The sequence below is a fragment of the Diceros bicornis genome, chromosome 2 (genome assembly GCF_020826845.1).
Source record: "Diceros bicornis minor isolate mBicDic1 chromosome 2, mDicBic1.mat.cur, whole genome shotgun sequence".
Lineage (NCBI taxonomy): Eukaryota > Metazoa > Chordata > Mammalia > Perissodactyla > Rhinocerotidae > Diceros > Diceros bicornis.
The window spans coordinates 14,637,147-14,655,015 of record NC_080741.1 but is presented as its reverse complement, the minus strand read 5'-3'; the positions used below and the strand labels follow the sequence as shown (position 1 = coordinate 14,655,015).

At 40.2% G+C, this 17,869-nt stretch overlaps 1 protein-coding gene across 5 annotated transcripts in view; it reads right to left on the bottom strand.

Annotated features, from left to right (window-relative positions):
- Nucleotides 1–17,869, bottom strand: part of CEP70 (centrosomal protein 70) — an 87,528-nt gene that overhangs the window by 68,686 nt on the left and 973 nt on the right. Inside the window, exons 1-2 of one of the 5 annotated variants that reach the window (XM_058552114.1) lie at nucleotides 9,866–10,284; nucleotides 8,015–8,117 (exon numbers count right to left, since the gene is read on the bottom strand). In XM_058552114.1, the coding sequence (XP_058408097.1) occupies nucleotides 8,015–8,023 (9 nt within the window). In that variant the 5' untranslated portion in view covers nucleotides 8,024–8,117; nucleotides 9,866–10,284. Of the gene's footprint in view, nucleotides 1–8,014; nucleotides 8,118–9,858; nucleotides 10,285–17,869 lie in introns of those variants that run through there. The other 4 variants (XM_058552093.1, XM_058552083.1, XM_058552124.1 and 1 more) reach the window with 4 other exon arrangements.

The following is a 17,869-nucleotide window of genomic DNA, read 5'->3' as shown; positions in this document are numbered from 1 at the left end:
ATAGTGCTAAAAGAAAAGAAACTGTGAATCAAGAATCCTATATCTGGCAAAATTGTCCTTCAAAAGTGAGAGAGAAATTAAGGCATTCCCAGATAAACAGAAGCTGAGGAAGTTCATTAACATTAGACCTTCCCTGCAAGAAATGCTAAAGGGAGTCCTGCAGGTTGAAATGAAAGGACACTAGACAGTAACTCAAAGTCATATGAAAAAATAAAGATCTCTGTAAAGGTAATGGCACGGTAAATGACACAGGCAACTATAAAAGTTACTATTATTATAACAATCGTTTGTAACTCCACTTTTTGTTTCCTACATGATTTAAGAGACAGATAATTTTTAAAAAAACAACCATTAGTCTAAAAGCTAATATTGTAACTTTGGTTTGTAATGTCACATCTCATTTTCTACATAATTTAGGAAACTAAATAGATTTAAAAGAATTATTAGTTTATGGTTTGGGGCACACATGTATAAAGATATAATTGTGTGACATCAACAACTGAAAGGGGTGGCAATGAAGCTGTAAAGGAGCAGTTTTTGTATGTTATTTAAGTTAAGTTGTTATAAATTCAAATTAGAGTGTTATAATTTTAGGACGTTAAATGTAATCCTTATGGTAACCACAAAGAAAACAGTGATAGAATATATACAAAAAGAAATGAGGGGCTGGCCTGGTGGCGTAGTGGTTAAGTTAGCACACTCTGTTTCAGCGGCCCAGGGTTCCCAGGTTTGGATCCTGGGTGCAGACCTACATACCGCTCATCAAGCCATGCTGTGGCAGTGTCCCACATACAAAGAGGGGGAAGACTGGCACAGATGTTAGCTCAGGGCCAATCTTCCTCAAGCAAAAAGAGGAAGATTGGCAACAAATGTTAGCTCAGGCCCAGTATTCCTCACCAAAAAAAATAAAATAAAATAAAGAAATGAGAAAGGAATTTAAACATTTCACTACAAAAAAAATCAACTAACACAAAAGAAGAGAGTAACACAGGAAATGAGGAACAAAAAAAGCTATAAGACAATATGAAAAACAAATAGCAAAATGACAGAAATGAGTCCCTACTTATCAGCAATTACTTTAAATGTAAATGGATTAAACTCTCAACAGATTAAATTAAAAAATATCCAATTTTATGCTATCTAAAACAAACTCACTTTACATCTAAAGACACAAAGAAGTTGAAAGTGAAAGGATGGTAAATGATATTCCAAGTAAATAATAACCAAAAGAGAGCAAGTGTGGCTATATTAATACCAGACAAAACAGACTTTAAATCAAAAAAGGTTACAAGAGACAAAGAAGGACATTACATATTAATAAAAGGTTCAATACATCAAGACTATACAACAATTACAAACATTTATTTCCTTAATAACAGACCATCAAAACATATGAGGCAAAAAATTAATAGAATTGAAGGAAGAAATAGTTCAACGATAATAGTTGGAGACTTTAATTAATACCCCACTCTCAATAATGGATAGAACAACTAGACAGAAGTAATGAAAACCAACCAGATCTAATAGATTTATAAAGAACACTCTACCCAACAACAACAGAATACACAGTCTTCTCAAGTGCACATGGGACATTTCCCAGGACAGACCATATACTAGGCCATAAATTAAGTCACGATAGATTTTAAAAGATAGATATCATACAAAGTATATTCTCTGACCACAACAGGATGAAGTTAGAAAACAATAACAGAAGTAACACTAGAAAATTCATAAATTTGTGGAAATTAACACACTCTTAAACAACCAATGGATGAAAGAAGAAATCACAAGGAAAATTAGAAAATACTTAGAGATGAATAAAAATAAAAACACAGCATACCAAAACTTATGGGACACAGTGAAAGCAGTGCTAAGGGGGAAATTTATAGTTATAAACGTTTACATTAAAAACATGAAAGATCTCAAATTAGCAGCCTAACTTTACAACTTAAGGAACTAGAAAAAGAAGAAGAAACTAAACCCAAAGCTAGCAAAAGAAAGGAAATAATAAAGATTAGAGCAGAGATAAAAGAAATAGAGACTAGGAAAGCAATAGAAAAAAATCAATAAACTAAAGAGTTCGTTATTTGAAAAGATCAACAAAATTGACAGACGTCTGGCTAGATGAACAGAAAAAAAGAGAGAAGACTCAAATTGCTAAAATCAGAAATGAAAGTGGGGACATTACTAGTATTTATACAGAAATAAAAAGTATACAACAATACTACGAACAGCATATGCCAACAAATTAGATAACTAAGATGAAATGGACAAATTCCTAGAAACACAAAATCTACCATGACTAAATCACAAAGTAATAGGAAATATGAATAGATCTATAACTAGTAAGGAGATTGAATCAATAATAAAAAATTTCCCAACAAAGGAAAGCTTTGGACCTGGTGGCTTCACTGAGGAATTCTACCAAACATTTAAAGAACTAACACCAATCCTTCTCAAACTTTTCCAAAAACCTTTTTTTCCAAACTTTTCCAAAACATTAAAGAAGAGGGAACACTTCCTAACTCATTCTTGGGGACCCTAATACCAAAGCCAGACAAAGACAATACAAGAAAACTAAAGACCAATATCACTTATGAACATTGATGTAAAAATCCTTACCAAAATACTAGTAAACCAAATTCAGCAGCATATTAAAAGGATTATATACCATGACCAAGTGGGAATTATTCCTGGAATGTAAGAATAGTTCACTATATGTAAAGCAATCAATATAACATACTACATTAATGTAATGAAGAGAAGAAACTACATCATCATCTCAACTGATGCAGAAAAAGCATTTGACAAAATCCAACACCCTTCGTGACAACAAAAACACTCAACAAACTACGAACAAAAGGAAACTATCTCAACATAACAAAAACCATACATGAAAAACCCACAGTGAACATCATACTCAATGATGAAAGACTGAAAGCCTTTCCCCTAAGATCAGGAACAAGGCAAGGAAGTCCACATTCACCCATTCTGTTCCCCATGGCACTGGAAATTCTAGCCAAAGGAATTAAGCAAGAAAGAGAAATAAAAGGTATCAGAATTGGAAAGGAAGAAGTAAAATTATCTCTGTTTGCAGATGATATAATCTTACATGCAGAAAACTCAAGAGTCCACAAAAACCTGTTAGAACTAATAAATGAATTCAGCAAAGTAGCAGGATACAAAGTCAACACACAAAAATCAGTTGCATTTCTATACACTAACAATGAACAACCCAAAAAGGAAATTAAGACAACAGTTCCATTTACAATAGCATCAAAAAGAATAAAATAGTTAGGAATAAACTTAACCAAGGAGGCAAAAGACTTGTACAATGAAAACTACAAAATATTGCTCAAAGAAATTAAAAAAGACATAAATAAATGGAAACACATCCTATGTTCATGAATTGTAAGACTTAATATTAAGATGTCAATACTACTCAAAGCAATCTACAGATTCAATTCAATTCCTATCAAAATCCCAATGATATTTTTTGCATAAATAGAAAACCCATCCTAAAATGCACAGGGAATCTCAAAGGACCCCAAATAGCCAAGACAATCTTGAAAAAGAAGAACAAAGCTGGAGGACCAACACTTCCTGATTTCAAAACTCACTGCAAAGCTACAGAAATCAAAACAGTGTGGAACTGGCATAAAGACATACAGACCAATGAAACAGAATTGAGAGCCCAGAAATAATTCCCCACATATATTAACAAATGATTTTCAACAAGGGTGCCAAAATCATTCAATGGAGAGAGAACAGTCTCCTCAACAATAGTGCTGGGAAAACCACAAAGAGAATGAAGTTGGACCCTTACACCTAACACCATCTACAAAAATTAACTCAAAATGGATCAAAGACCTAAATGCAGAAGCCAAAACTATAGAACTCTTAGAAGAAAACATAGGGTAAAAGCTTCACAACATTGCATTTGGTGATGATGTTTCATGGATATGACACCAAAGGCACAGGCTACAAAAGAAAAAATAGACAAACTAGACCTCAAAAAAATTTAAAATTTTTGTGCATCAAAAGATACTATCAACAGAGTAAAAAGGCAACCCACAGAATGGGAGAAAATATTTGCAAATCATATATCTGATAAGGGATTAATAGCCAGAATATATAGAGAACTCCTAAACCTCAACAATAAAAAAACAATCTGATTAAAAAATGGACAAAGAACTTAAATAGATGTCTCTCTAAAGAAGATATACAAATGGCCAATAAACACATGAAGAGATGTTCAACATCACTATCCATTAGATAAATGCAAATCAAAACTATAATAACATACCACTTCACACCCATTAGGATGGCTACTATCAAAAAAACAGAAAGTAACAAGTATTGGCGAGAATGTGGAGAAACTGGAACGCTTTTGTGCACTGTTGGGTGGCAACGTGAAATAGTACAGTCACTTGAAAAACAGCATGGTGGTTCTTCAAAAAATTAAATGCATAATTACCATATGATCCAGCAATTCTACTTCTGGGTATATACTCAATAGAAGTGAAAGCAGGGTCTCAAAGAGATATTTGTAAGAGCATGTTCATAGCAGCATCAGTCACTAGCTAAAATGTGAAAACAACCCAAGTGCCCATTGACAGATGAATGGGTAAGCAAAATGTGGTATATCCATATGATGGAATAGTATTCAGACTTAAATAGCAAAAAAATTTTGACATATGCTATAACAAGGGTGAACCATAAGGACATTATTCAATCACAAAAAGACAAATGTTGTATGATTCCACTTATATGAGATACTTACAGTAATCAAAATCATAGAGACAGAAAGTAGAATGGTGGTTGCCAGAACCTTGAGGGAAGGGCGAGTTATTGTTTAATAGGTATAGAATTTCAGTTTTACAAGATGAAAAGAGTTCTGTAGATGGATGGTGGTGATGGTAGCATATTATTAATGTATTTAATATCACTGAACTACATACTTAAAAATGGTTAAGATGGTAAATTTTAAGTTTGTGTATTTTACCACAATTTTAAAAATTGGGCGGAAAAGTGCCAATGGTTGAACCTCAAAAGAACTGAAAGGTTTATCCATAAATGAATAAAAAGCCAGCAGCATTTATCCAAAGTTTGTTTAACCATCCTAATCTCATGGGCCTATAAAAATTCAGCCGAAAATCACTGAGAAGAGGTTCTTCCGTGAGATTCCTTGGCATTTTCTGCTTCTGCTTGGAACAGAAATACCATGGGAGTATCATTTATTTTTGCTTGCAACATTTCAACACTCTTGGCTCCATTTGCAGATGGAGAAAAGCAGAAGGAAAAGAAAAGAAACAGGAGAAAAACATAGCTGAACTTTTCTTAACCTACAAGTTATTGCAGCTTTTATATGAAATTTAAAGTCAGAATTTCCCTGGTTGAGGCCAACTGCCTATGCCTAGAAAACTTCCCAATGACAGACGTCTCCTTCACTGAGGTTCTGACGGAAGATGGCTATTTCAAATAAAGTCTAGGACGTAATAGAAGCAGAATTTAAATCATTTATTCAATTAGACCAGTGCTCTCTTGTTCACAGAATAGTATATTTCATACCAGTCCTTTAGAAGGAGATGTTGTGTGAGTAGATCAGTTGCAAAAATAGCCACATCCTCAAATCTACAGATAAGGAAAGTAGATTAGCAGTTGGCTGGGACTTGGGGGGGGGGGGCGGCGAGTTAGAGGGAAATGGGGAATGACGGCAAGTGGGTATGGGGTTTCTTTCAGGGGTTAAGAAAATATTCTAAATTTGATTGTGGTGATGGTTGCACAACTCTGTGAATATACCAAAAACCACTGAATTGTACTCTTTAAATGGGTGAATTGTATGGTATGTGAATTATATCTCGATAAAGCTGTTATATTGAAAAAAAATTCAGAAAAACAAATTTTACATAAAAATGACCAAAGAAAAGCACTGAGATATAATTCCATCAAAAGTGAACATAAAAAAAGAGAATAACATCCCTATAGACAAGAAAAACATGCCAGATACGAGCCCATAAAACAGATCAAAACTATAACCCACTATTTTAAAACAAGCTAAAATACATTAGGAAAATTCCATAAGACATGAAAGAACAATATAAGTCAGAATTAGAAAAACTTGAAAATGAGGTAATAGAACCCAAGAAAGAATTAAAATTTTTTAAAAATAATAATTATTTCAGAAATGAAGAGTAAGCAAGAAGAAACACAAGAGTGAATAAACACAACAGATAGTTTTAAGAGAAACAGAGGTTAAAGGAGAACAATTTTAAAAGTTAAAAAGAAATGAAGGAAAGAAAATGCCAAATATCAAAAGATAGGTAAAGAAGCTGAAACAAACCGATAATAGGAGTAACTGAAAAAGAAAACTAAAGCAACAGAATAGAACCAATAATAAACACTATACTTCAAGAAAACTTCCCTGATTCTAAAATTTGTATGGAAATACAAAGGACTTAGATTAGTCAAAACACTTTGAAAAAGATGAAGTTGGAGGACTAACACTACCTGATTTCAAGATGTACAAAGCTACAGTAATCGCGACAGTATGGCATTGGTGTCAAGATAGACAAACAGATACATGAAACAGAATAGAGTCCAGAAACAGACCCACATATAGACGGACAATCAATTTTCACCAAGGGTGTGATGTGATTCAGTAGAGAAAGGATAGTCTTTCCAATAAATGGCATGACTAGATATCTATATCCAAAAAAAAAAAAAAAGATAGACTTTGATCCATACCTCACATCATATACAAAAATTAGCTCAAAATGAATCACAGACATAAGTCTAAAACCTAAAATTACAAAATGTCTAGAAAAAACATAGGAGAAAACCTTTGTGACTTTGAATGAGGCAAAAATTTCTTAGCTACAACATCAAATGCATGATCCATAAAGAAACAAATTGATAAACTGGGCTTCATAAAAATAAGAACTGTTCTTTGAAAGATATTGTTATGAGAACGTTAAGACAAATCAGAGTAGGAGAAAATAACTGCAAATCATAAACAACTCATATCCAAAATACATAAAGAACTCTCAAAACACAATTAACAGGAAAGCAAACAACCCAACTTAAAAATGGGTACAAAATCTGAATAGACGTTTTTCATCAAAGATATACAAGATGGCAAATAAACACATAAAAAGATGCTAAAAGTCATTAATCATGAAGGAAATACAAGCTAAAATCTACAACGTGAAACCACCACACGCCTATTTGAATGGCTAAGACTGACTATACCAAGTGTTTACAAGGATATGAAGAACTAGAACTCTTAAACACTTTTTTCTTTTTTTTTTAACACAAGAAGGCAATTACTACAAAAGTCAGAAGAATGGCTACTAATGGGAGTAAAGTAATTGTCACTGGGATGGGGCAATGGAGGGGCTCTGGCATGCCTAGCACAGTTCTACACCCTGACCTGGGTGGTATTGTCTTTTAATAACTCATTAAGCTATACATTTGGTATGTGTCTTCTTTTCTGTTTGATTTCATAATGAAAATTCATTCTACAATAAAAAGATTTTGTTAAATAACAATAAAAACAAAAAAGAAATACTAACCAAAAGAAAGCTGGTATAGCTCTGTAGCCAGACTGCCTGGGTTGGAATCGCGGATTCTGCCACACAGCCAGGAAAGTACTAATCTCTCTGTGTCTCAATTTCCTTATCATAAAATGAGGATAAGAGAAGTACTTAGCTCATAGGGTTGTTGTGAAGATTAGGAGAGTTAATATAGAAAGGATAAACAGAACAGTGCCTGGCACACAGCAGGACAGACGTGGTGATTATAGCTGTTGACCAGCTATCTGTGATATCTTAAGTAGTGACAACCTCTCTGGGCTTAAGTTTCCTTAAATGAGCTTAAAATGTCTACCTGAGACAATTATCAGGAGGTCAAAAGGAAATACCTGTAATGTACCTAGTACAGCATTCAATAAATAATACATCCTTTCCACGGCCTCCCAACATCCAGAGAGGAGTATCTGTCACATTAGACATACCTCAGTCATAGGACATTCCTCTTGTACTTTTCACCTGGTCATTCAAGCTGATCTCAATGAAATGATCACCCAGTGAGTCTCACGTCCAAAACTGGATCTTCATCTAGGTTTCAAAAACATAAACAAACCAAAATCTTAAAATGTTCAATCTCCTAGTAAGAATGGTCTTGTGTTATTTCCAGAGCAGGCATCCGTGATACTGGTAACCATGGAACTGAAGGTAGAACAACTGAAGTAACTGCTATTCCAACGCTCACCACCATGTGCCTTCTCTTCTTTCCCTTTTTTTTTTTTTGCGAAGATCAGCCCTGAGCTAACATCCACGACAATCCTCCTTTTGCTGAGGAAGACCGGCTCCAAGCCAACATCCACTGCCATTCCTCCCTCTCTTCTCCCCAAAGCCCCAGTAGATAGTTGTATGTCATAGCTGCACGTCTTTCTAGTTGCTGTATGTGGGACGCGGCCTCAGCATGGCCGGAGAAGCGGTGCCTCGGTGCGCACCCGGGATCCGAACCCCGGGCCGCCAGCAGCGGGGCATGCGCACTTAACCGCTAAACCACGGGGCCGGCCCTCTTCTTTCCCTTTATCTTCCCTCTCCCTGCTTTGTTGAAACATTGAGATGGGAGTCCAAATCTGTCATCATTTATCATCAATTTTGACTTCTGGCTTTAAAGGTAGAATATTCTTGTTTGCAAGGGTACTAAAATGAAGCACTCTCGGAAAGACGAATACCACTGAACACAAAAGGCAAAGGCAGGAAGGAAAACTACCTCCTCAATTCCACCTGTCACCAAATCCTCCTTTTCCGAGGTCCATGCTGTGAAATTAATATGCAAATCGTTTGCAGCAGCCTTTTCCCCACTACAGGCTGTGACAGGACACAGGTGTGGAACTTTGAGTCACAGAGAGACACCAAATGCTTCCCAAGGCCAAGGCAGAAGCCATAGCTTTAATCAGTGTCATAACATACCTAAATTAAGACTGGGAACAGGGGTTACAGGGTAGGAATTGGTTTGTACATGGCATAGAAAGCCAAGGGCAGAGAAGCAAAACACTGTTCTATCTTCTGGCACTGTGCAGTTTTCCCAAGAGCCTTTTGATAACTTGCCCTTTATAGGTCTGAAGCCCCTATAACATGCAGCATACATTAAAATGTAATTATTTTTCACCACTTTTTTGGGAAAAAGCTGTACATAACTAAGCAAGGCCAGTAACGTTTCTTTCTCAAGTGAGTCACATCAAAATCTATAATCAGCTTTCTCAAAAGCATATATGTCACATTACTGCACTAAATGGAACATGCAATGCTTTCAAGGTCTCTATTGTCTATTAAATGTATAAAGCTCTATTCCAAAAATAGGCCAACATGCTGTTTAATGTTCCTAAGAAGAAGTGAAGCTACCACAAATAAGGAAACGGAGTTAGGACTGGACATCATCTCGACCAAATCACTCTGCCCCAGGCGAGGTCACATAAAGGGCCAGAACGCGCCTCTCCCCCTGGGAAGCAGAAGCTGCGGGCAAACTCTACTCAGCATCTCTTCCCCTGGGTGGGGGACGCCCGGCTCCACCTGGCAATACCAAAAGTAAAAAAAACATGCAGAGGATTGAAACCAGCATGGGTAACGCCTGCGCTTAATGTTACCAGGGTTAGAAAATAAAGGGGTAGTAAAACCCTCTCTGTTTGGTCTCTATGTTACGGGTCTCTTAGCCTTCCGACATTTCCACCTCATTGATTTTCTTAATAGATTCAAATTCGACTCCGCATGAAGTCAGAGGCCCCGCGGATCTGGAATGAGCCTCATAAACCGGAGAAAGGGATTACTCACCTACCCCTTCGCGTACCCCCCACCTTTCTTCCGAGGCTTCACTAGCCAGACAACCTTCTCGGACACCTTGACACTGGGAAGCGGAGCGGGCCAACCCTCGTGCATGAGGAATTCCCTACGACTCATCCAGAATCCAGTCCGCGCAGGCGTCACTCCAAGCTGTGCGCTTACTGCCTCGTTTAACCCCCTCGCCCACCATGCCGGGCCAGAACACCAGCAGCGGCCTACAAATGAAGACACCGGGGCGCTGAGACGTCCAAGGAGGAGCCGAAAATCACAAAGGGCGGGGAGGCAGGTCTCGAACCAGGCTCGTCAGGTCCCTAAAAGTCCTCTGGCATTTTTAATTGGCGCGGACCCGTCCCAGACGGCTCCTCTCCGGGGCGCGGATAAGGGTCAGGCTGATCACTCGCAGGGGCCAGGTGAGGCCAACTCCGGGGCGCCTCAGGGAGGGGCCCTAGCCCAAGCCTCCGCGAACCCCGAGCGCCACTCACCTTCCTCAGCCGCCGCCTCGGCCAGCAGCGCGCCCAGCCAGCCCGGCTCAGCCCCCTCCGGCCCCGCCTCCGCGACCGTTACCGCGCCGTGGAGGCCGGCCAATCGAGCCGGAGCGCGTCGAGGGCCTGTCTCCGCTCCGCCTCAGAACGCCCGGAGCGATTTTCTCGGGCCGCACGGGGAGGCTGGGACTGCCTGCGCCCTCTGGTTGGCTGCGCTGCTGGGGGCGGGGCTTACATTAACGTAGACGTGGGTGCGCCGTGCTTGCTTCGCCGTCTGCGCCTGCGCATTTCCATTGCACTTTCAACGCGCACTGGCCTCGCCGGATGTCTATCGCCTACTGGGACTTCACCTACCCGGAGGACTTCAGAAATAAACACTTGAGGCCACTGGTGAAAGGGAGGCCCGGGCCACGGGGCCACCGCAGACTGCCCTGCGCACACAGACACACGCCTTGACTGCGAACTCTTGCCGCGGGACTGCTCAGCCTGTTCTTTGCGTTCCAGACCTGGCTGAACGCTGCAGCGCCTGGCACTTGGAGAATCCTAATAAATGTTTGTTGATGACATTTTACCTCCCATTCAGCATTTACCAAATCTCCACGAAGTGTCAGGCCATACATCGACCACCAAAAATGCAAAGGTGGCTGACTAAGGATGCTCAAAGTCTAGTTAGGGAGATAGGTATACACTCTGAATTTAAGATACAGTGTGATAGGCATGATCGGAGAAAGGTGCGCAGGGCGCAGAAGGGAAGGAGAAAGAGGATTACCTAAGTCGGTCACTGAAGTCTTCCTAGACCAGTGGGTCTCAACCCTGGCCGCACATGAGAATCACCTGGGGAGCTCTGAAAAGTCTTGATGCTCAGACCCCAAACCAATTAAATCAGAATCTCGAGTGGGACTTAGGCGTCAATAGTTTGTAAAGCTCCCAGACGATTCCAATGTGCAGCCAAGATCAAGAACTGCAAACCTAGAGGGATACATAAGAACGATTCTGAATGGTGAATAAGAGTTCCCCAGCAATAATAAGAAGAAAGGTATTGAGAGAAAACTTCAAGTGCAAATTAAATAAGATAACTTCAAAGCACATTATTATAATGTCTAGTTCACAAGTGCTGGGCCCTTTTGGTACAGCTCATATCTGCCCTCCCCAAAAACCTAACTCCCAAAGCACTTACAACTATAGTGAAACTCACTGAGGGCTTCCTGAGGCCGCTGAGGAGTATATTGCATCACTAGAGAGTCAGAGGAGAAGGCCTTAGGAGGTGTGCTAAGAAGCTGGGACTTTATCCACAAGGTGAGGGGAACCATAGACAAGTTTTAAAAAGGGGTATAAAATGGAAAAGTTTTTCTTTGGGCGTCTTCAAACCTAATTTTGTTGCATTCTGATATATAGGTAAAAACGACTCCACAGTGTACAAATATAATCCCTGCTCTTTTTTTCCCACAAAAGGAAATCAGCTCAATCCTCATTTCACATTTTAATAAATTCAGAATCTACAAATAGGGTCCCTTCCCACCATTTTCAAAAACTCATGGAGGGTTAAGTGATCAAAAAATTCCTAAGGGAAAATCCAACTTCCACATACTTGAAGGGAAGGCCTGGCATCTCAGCTGCCCACCATTGTCATTGTATCTTGTAGCCACATGGTGTCGCTGTTGACAACCTGTAGTTTCCGACTCATCAAATGATGCAGGTTTGTGGGTGCAGGTCCCACGGTGGCCAACAGGGATCTCCGACGGAGGGCATCAGCCATGGTGTCCCTCACAAGGAGGTGTTGGGGTCACAGCTCTTAGGGTTCAAAGCTTTCAGGCCCATACTGAGCCTTCTTCCAGGCATCTGGGACCACTGTGAGTTTGATCTCTGTGTCTGTCCCATGCAAATATGTCCCCACCCTCGGCCGTTTCCATACCTAGCTATTCACACCAGCTATGGTTGGCAGATTTTCATTTTCAATGCTTGAAACACAAAGAATCTCAGTGCTTGCCTTTTCCAGAACAATAGGGTGACTTGCCCACTCTTCTGAGTGTAGCTGCCCTAATTGTGGCCAGGACCAAACATCATTGGGTCAGTTAGTTTTATTTTGGCTGCAAATAATAGAAATCGTGATTCAAACTGTCTTCTTAAGCAATTAGGAAATTGATTATCTCACATAACAGGAAGTCCAGAGGAAAAATAGACTTTGGGTTTGGTTAATTCAGTGGTTCAAGTTATCAAGGACCTCGTTGCTTTTAGTCTCTCTACTGTAAACGTGGTACTAAATTCATACTAATTCACACTAATTCATACTAAAGTGATTTTCCAGATGTCTACCAGGAACAATCAGGACCACATGCTTTCTTTTCCATCTATAATCTTTCCTCTTGTTTTTTTGAGCCAATTAGTTCACACAGGTACATAGTCTGCCTCCTAATCAGTAACTACCTGACAAATGTGCAGATGGCTTAAGCCTGGGTTCCAGAAGGGAAAAGGGGCTACCATAATTGGACTTGGCGGTGGGGTGGGTGCTCCTTGAGTCACATGGGTTGGAAGGTGGAGGTATGGCTACTTGGAGTCCTGTAAGGGGCGAGAGGACAATGGATGCTAGATGGATGATCACCACTATCCTTCACAATCTTCAAAGCACAAGAAGGCTGATTACTTTCTATTTCCTAACAACAGAACCTCCCTCTCATCACTCCTGGATTTTGTGTGTAGCAAGTGGAGGGGAGGAAGCTGTATAGCACTGTCCTCAAAGGATTCCCTTCTTATGGACCACCAAGGCCTTTCCAGCACCCTCTTTGCTAGAGAAGGAAAAGACTGCATGCAAGTTCACTCTTTAGCTCAGCATCCTGCTGCATTGGTCTCAAGAGTTTTCTATGGGCCTCATCCACCTACCAGGATTCTAATGGTTCTAAACACTCATTTAACACTCATTCATTTACGTACCAGGGATTCAACTAGACGCTGAGTTTACAGTGGTGAGTAAACCAGATGTGGTTCCTGCCCTCGTGGAGCCAATAGTCTAGTTGGGAAGAGAAATATAAAACACAAATGAGCATATAATTATGATAAGTGCTATGAAGGAAGAGAACAGCAATGTGTGGAAGAGGCCTCCCTGAGGAAGTGACATTTAATCTGAGATCCAAAGCCTCTCTTCCTTTCAGCTTACTGCTGTCCTCTGTGCTTCAACTTCCCAGTATAAATTATAACTTTTATTAGCAATTAAAACATCTTTTAATTTCTAAACTTCTAAACTGAATCTCAAACTTTCTCCTGGGTATAGAACTATCAGGTTTCTTTCCACAGCAAGGAGTACACCAAATATGAATGGCATTTGGTGACGAATTCTTAAAGATTCTTCAACTCACAGGTCTTAAGTCTATTAAACTAATACATTTGTTTCTTCCTCCTTCACGAGAATTTGAACTCCTTGGGACATGGATCATATCTCACTAAACTTTTTCCAGTGCCTAGCATAGTCCCTGGCACAGAGTTGGTGCTCAATACAGTGCTGAATTACACTGTTAAATTTGAGTCACATTTACACAGGGGGCAATCACCTTCAGTACCCATTTTCCATTATGAAAGACTATAAGCAAACAGCTCAGGCAAATATATTAATAACAAATGCTCAAGAAATCTATACAGAATAACAATAGTTATATTAATTGAGCCCTTAAAATGTGTCAGGCTCTGGGCTAAGCACTTTCATTTTCTAATTTGTTGACTCTTCACAACAACCTTAATGTAGGTACTGTTATTATCTTTATTTTACAAATGATCAAATTATAAAATAGAAGTTAAAAAAAAATGACTTGCTAAGGTCACACAGCTAGTGTGCGGCAGAGCCAGGATCTGAAACCAGCATTCAGGCTCCAAAGCCCATTTCATTAACCAGTTGACCATACCACTTCTCTCACAATGGGCGTCTGCTCTACCATAAGACTGGTGTCTGCACTTATTCCAGTGTGCAGTTATTTCATCTGTCTGTGTATTAGTTATCTATCAGTGCATAACAAATTACCCCTAATCACAGCTGCTTAAAACAAATATTATCTGGAAGTTTCTGTGGGTCAGGAATACAGGAGTGGCTTAGCTGGATGGTCTGGACAGACTCTTTCACGAGGTCACAGTCAACCTGTTGGCCAGGGCTACAGTCATCTCAAGGTTCAACTGGGACTGAAGGATTCACTTCCAAACTCACTCATGTGGTTGTCAGCAGGCCTCAGTTCATTCCTCGTCAAGTGGGCCTGTCCTCGGGCTGCCTGAGTGTCCTCACAACATGGTGGCTTCCCACAGAGGGAGTGATCCAAGAGAATGTGTGAGCACCTAAGACAGAAGCAGAAGTCTTTTTTATAACCTAGTCTTGGAAGTGACATATCATCCCTTCTGCTGTATGCTACTGATCACACAGACCAACCTTGGCAAAATGTGGGAGAGGACTACACAAGGATTTGAATACAGGAAGTGGGGATCATCAGGAGCCATCTTGGAGGCAACCTACCTCAGTCTGTTTGCCCATTTTTTGTGACTGCCTCCTCTACTAGAATCTAAACTTCACAAGTGGGGAAAAACCGTCAGTGCTTCTCATTGTTATATTCCCTGCCACAGTGCCTGACACATAACAGATTGTCAATAAATACTCAAAAGTGTAATGATGGCGGTGATATGAATCTCAAAGGATGAGCTTCCTATAATCCTGTCTCACTCTCACACAAATTCCCAGGTGCCATTCATGGTACCATTTAAATAATTTTTAAAAGCAGGACTATATCATGCCCAAGAACCATTATTCATGTATATAATTTCTATATAACTATAGACAGTGGACTTGGAAGGAAACACACCAAATTCATAGGAATGTTGGCCTTTGGGGAGGCTAAGAAAGTAATGGTGTTGGGGTTGAAAGTCAAATAGGGCTTTATCTGCAATGTTTTCTTCTACTGAAATTTTTTATTGAGCTGATATTTAATGAAGTCAATTCTAGGTGGTGGGAATATGGGTATTATTCTCTGCAATTTTCTATATTTTTAAAATTTCTCAAAATCAACTAGATACAAATTGTAAAAGTCTTAACCAATTGGCACATGTGTCTGTACTACCTTCCTTTGGCTCTTTGCTCTAATTAAGGGTGTATCTACAAACCCCACTCTGCAGATGTCTCAGACCAAAACCTATTTTCTCCCAAAATCGTCAGGCTTTTCTGGTTTGCAGTTCTACAAAATCATCTTGGTTCACTGCTTCTCCACTTTCTGTGTTTGTGTAGATAGAGCCACAGCTTCCTTGTGCTGAGGGAGAGATGCCTGAATAGCAGCAAACTGGCCGTGAGAATGAGACGGTGGTTACTAGCACTGGTCCCAACACACAATCCTCTGAGGCCAGAATCCTGGGCGCTGGGCTCCTTTCTAAAGCAATGCTGCTTCTTCCTTTAACACATAACCAATAGTCATGCTGGACCACTACTGGAAGAGCATATGGAAAATTCTAAATCTGTAGGTATCAGATTATGTAACTTCTTCCTTTTATTTTGATTTCTATTCATGCTGTTTAAAAAGCAAGTTCAGAATATCAGTTAACCCATTAACAGTTCCCTTTTCAAACGGAGGCCCAACGAAAACACGGACTAATGTGAATGAAAGCATTTTTAGCTGTTCTCTTAAAATAAAACACTGATGTCTATGGGTAAGTCGGTGAGAGGCAGTTTCAGAGGTTAGAACAGCATCTAGGGTACTTGCCAGGAAACAAGGAAACAATCTGACTGAAAATAAAGTCAAAAGCAGGATCAGGGGCAGCCCAGTGGTGTACTCTGCTTTGGCGGCCCAGAGTTGGTGGGTTCAGATACTGGGAGGCAGACCTCACACCCCTCATCAAGTCATGCTGTGGTGGTGTCCCACATACAAGATAGAGGAAGATTGGCACAGATGTTAGCTTAGGGACAATCTTCCTCACACACACACAAAAAAGCAGGATCAGCCTGGAAGAGTATGTTTTATACTCAAGTTTCACAGTGCTTTTTTCAGAATTTCTTTCTTTCCATAACAATCCTGTCTAGTAACAAGTGACTATTCCTGTCTCCAGTGTCCTAGGCCCAGGGAATGAGCAGGTGGACAATATAGCCCAAACTAGCATGTTCCTTAACTTCAGGTACCCCAGAAACTATACCCAAAGAGGAAATAGTGGCACAGAACAAGCCAGCTGAGGAATCAGACTGCCTTGCCTATTCTGGGTGCAGAATAGGCACCGAGGGGTAGGGTGAACTCCACTGCACTCTGGGGTCCCTGGGCAGAGGGATTCCCCAGGTCTCAAAGACAGGGCCCAGATTTTTCTTCAAGCACAATTAATACTTTTCTAATAATAGGCCCTGTTACCATGAACTTTTCAAATGCCACAGGCCCGCTTCCACATGCTAGCCCTGCAACTTCTGAAGGGCTCTGGGTCTCTCTGTAAAATGGGTGTAAATATTATCACTGGGCTCTAGTGAGCACCACAGGCCATCATATATAAGGCACATAGCAAGCATTCAACAAATTACACCTTATTGGTCTTGTAAAAGATATCCCGACTCCTGAAGTTTTGTAAGAAAATATGATTCTTCATTGAACAATATCTTTGAGCTGCCGCCCAACCAGGGTTTCCTGGTCCTAGCCCAACAACTCAGGATTGTTTTTCTGAAGAAATAAGGACTAGGAAAAAGGAATTAGGGAGGTGTCTTCAGCTAGCCTTGTCCTATCTCTGGAAATTTCCACTCTGGGGCCTTTTACTTTTCCCCTCTAATTCATTCTTTCAACAAGTATTTATTGAAAACTCTCTGTTCAAGACACCAGTGCAGAAGAAAAAAACAAATATGAAAAGTCTTCATCTTTGGGGAGCTTTCAATACAGGGTAGCAAACAAGAAATCAGGGCTCACTAAGCAGAATTCCTGTAACATAACTTGCTGAAGAATTCAGTCATTATTACTTTGCAGACTAACCAGTCTAACAACCTAATCAATAGATTGTTCCCTGTTATCTCTCAACTCTCCCTTCTCTCACACACTTGCTCAGCATCTAGAAACCACACCCACCCTACCGATTGCCAAGGTGAAATAATCCTTCTTTACCTCAACATCAAGCTGCAGGAAGCAACTGCACAATAGGGCCTGGATGCCCCTATGCCCCCAGATCCCCTGGGCCCTCAGAACCCCTCCAGAATCCCTTCACATGTCTCTGTTTTGTTGCTCGGCCCACTCTCCACGGGGACCACTCCCTCTTTCCTCAGATGGCCCACTCAACAACCTTCCTCCCTCTGTGCAGGGGACACTGTCCTTCATTCAATAATTTATCAGAGCCTCCTATGAGCCGGCACTGTGCAGACGTGGGAGATGGAAGAGAGGGAGCCAAGCGGCCACGGTGCCTGCCTTCACATACCTCAGTCTACTATTAAGTTACACATTAATCAAAAGTTACACGAATGATTGCACACCCTGAAAGGAACTAAGAGAATTCCAGGCGCTGCAAGTCTGAGGGGCCGGGATAGTTTTCCTTAAGAAATATTTCAGGAACAATCTCGACAAC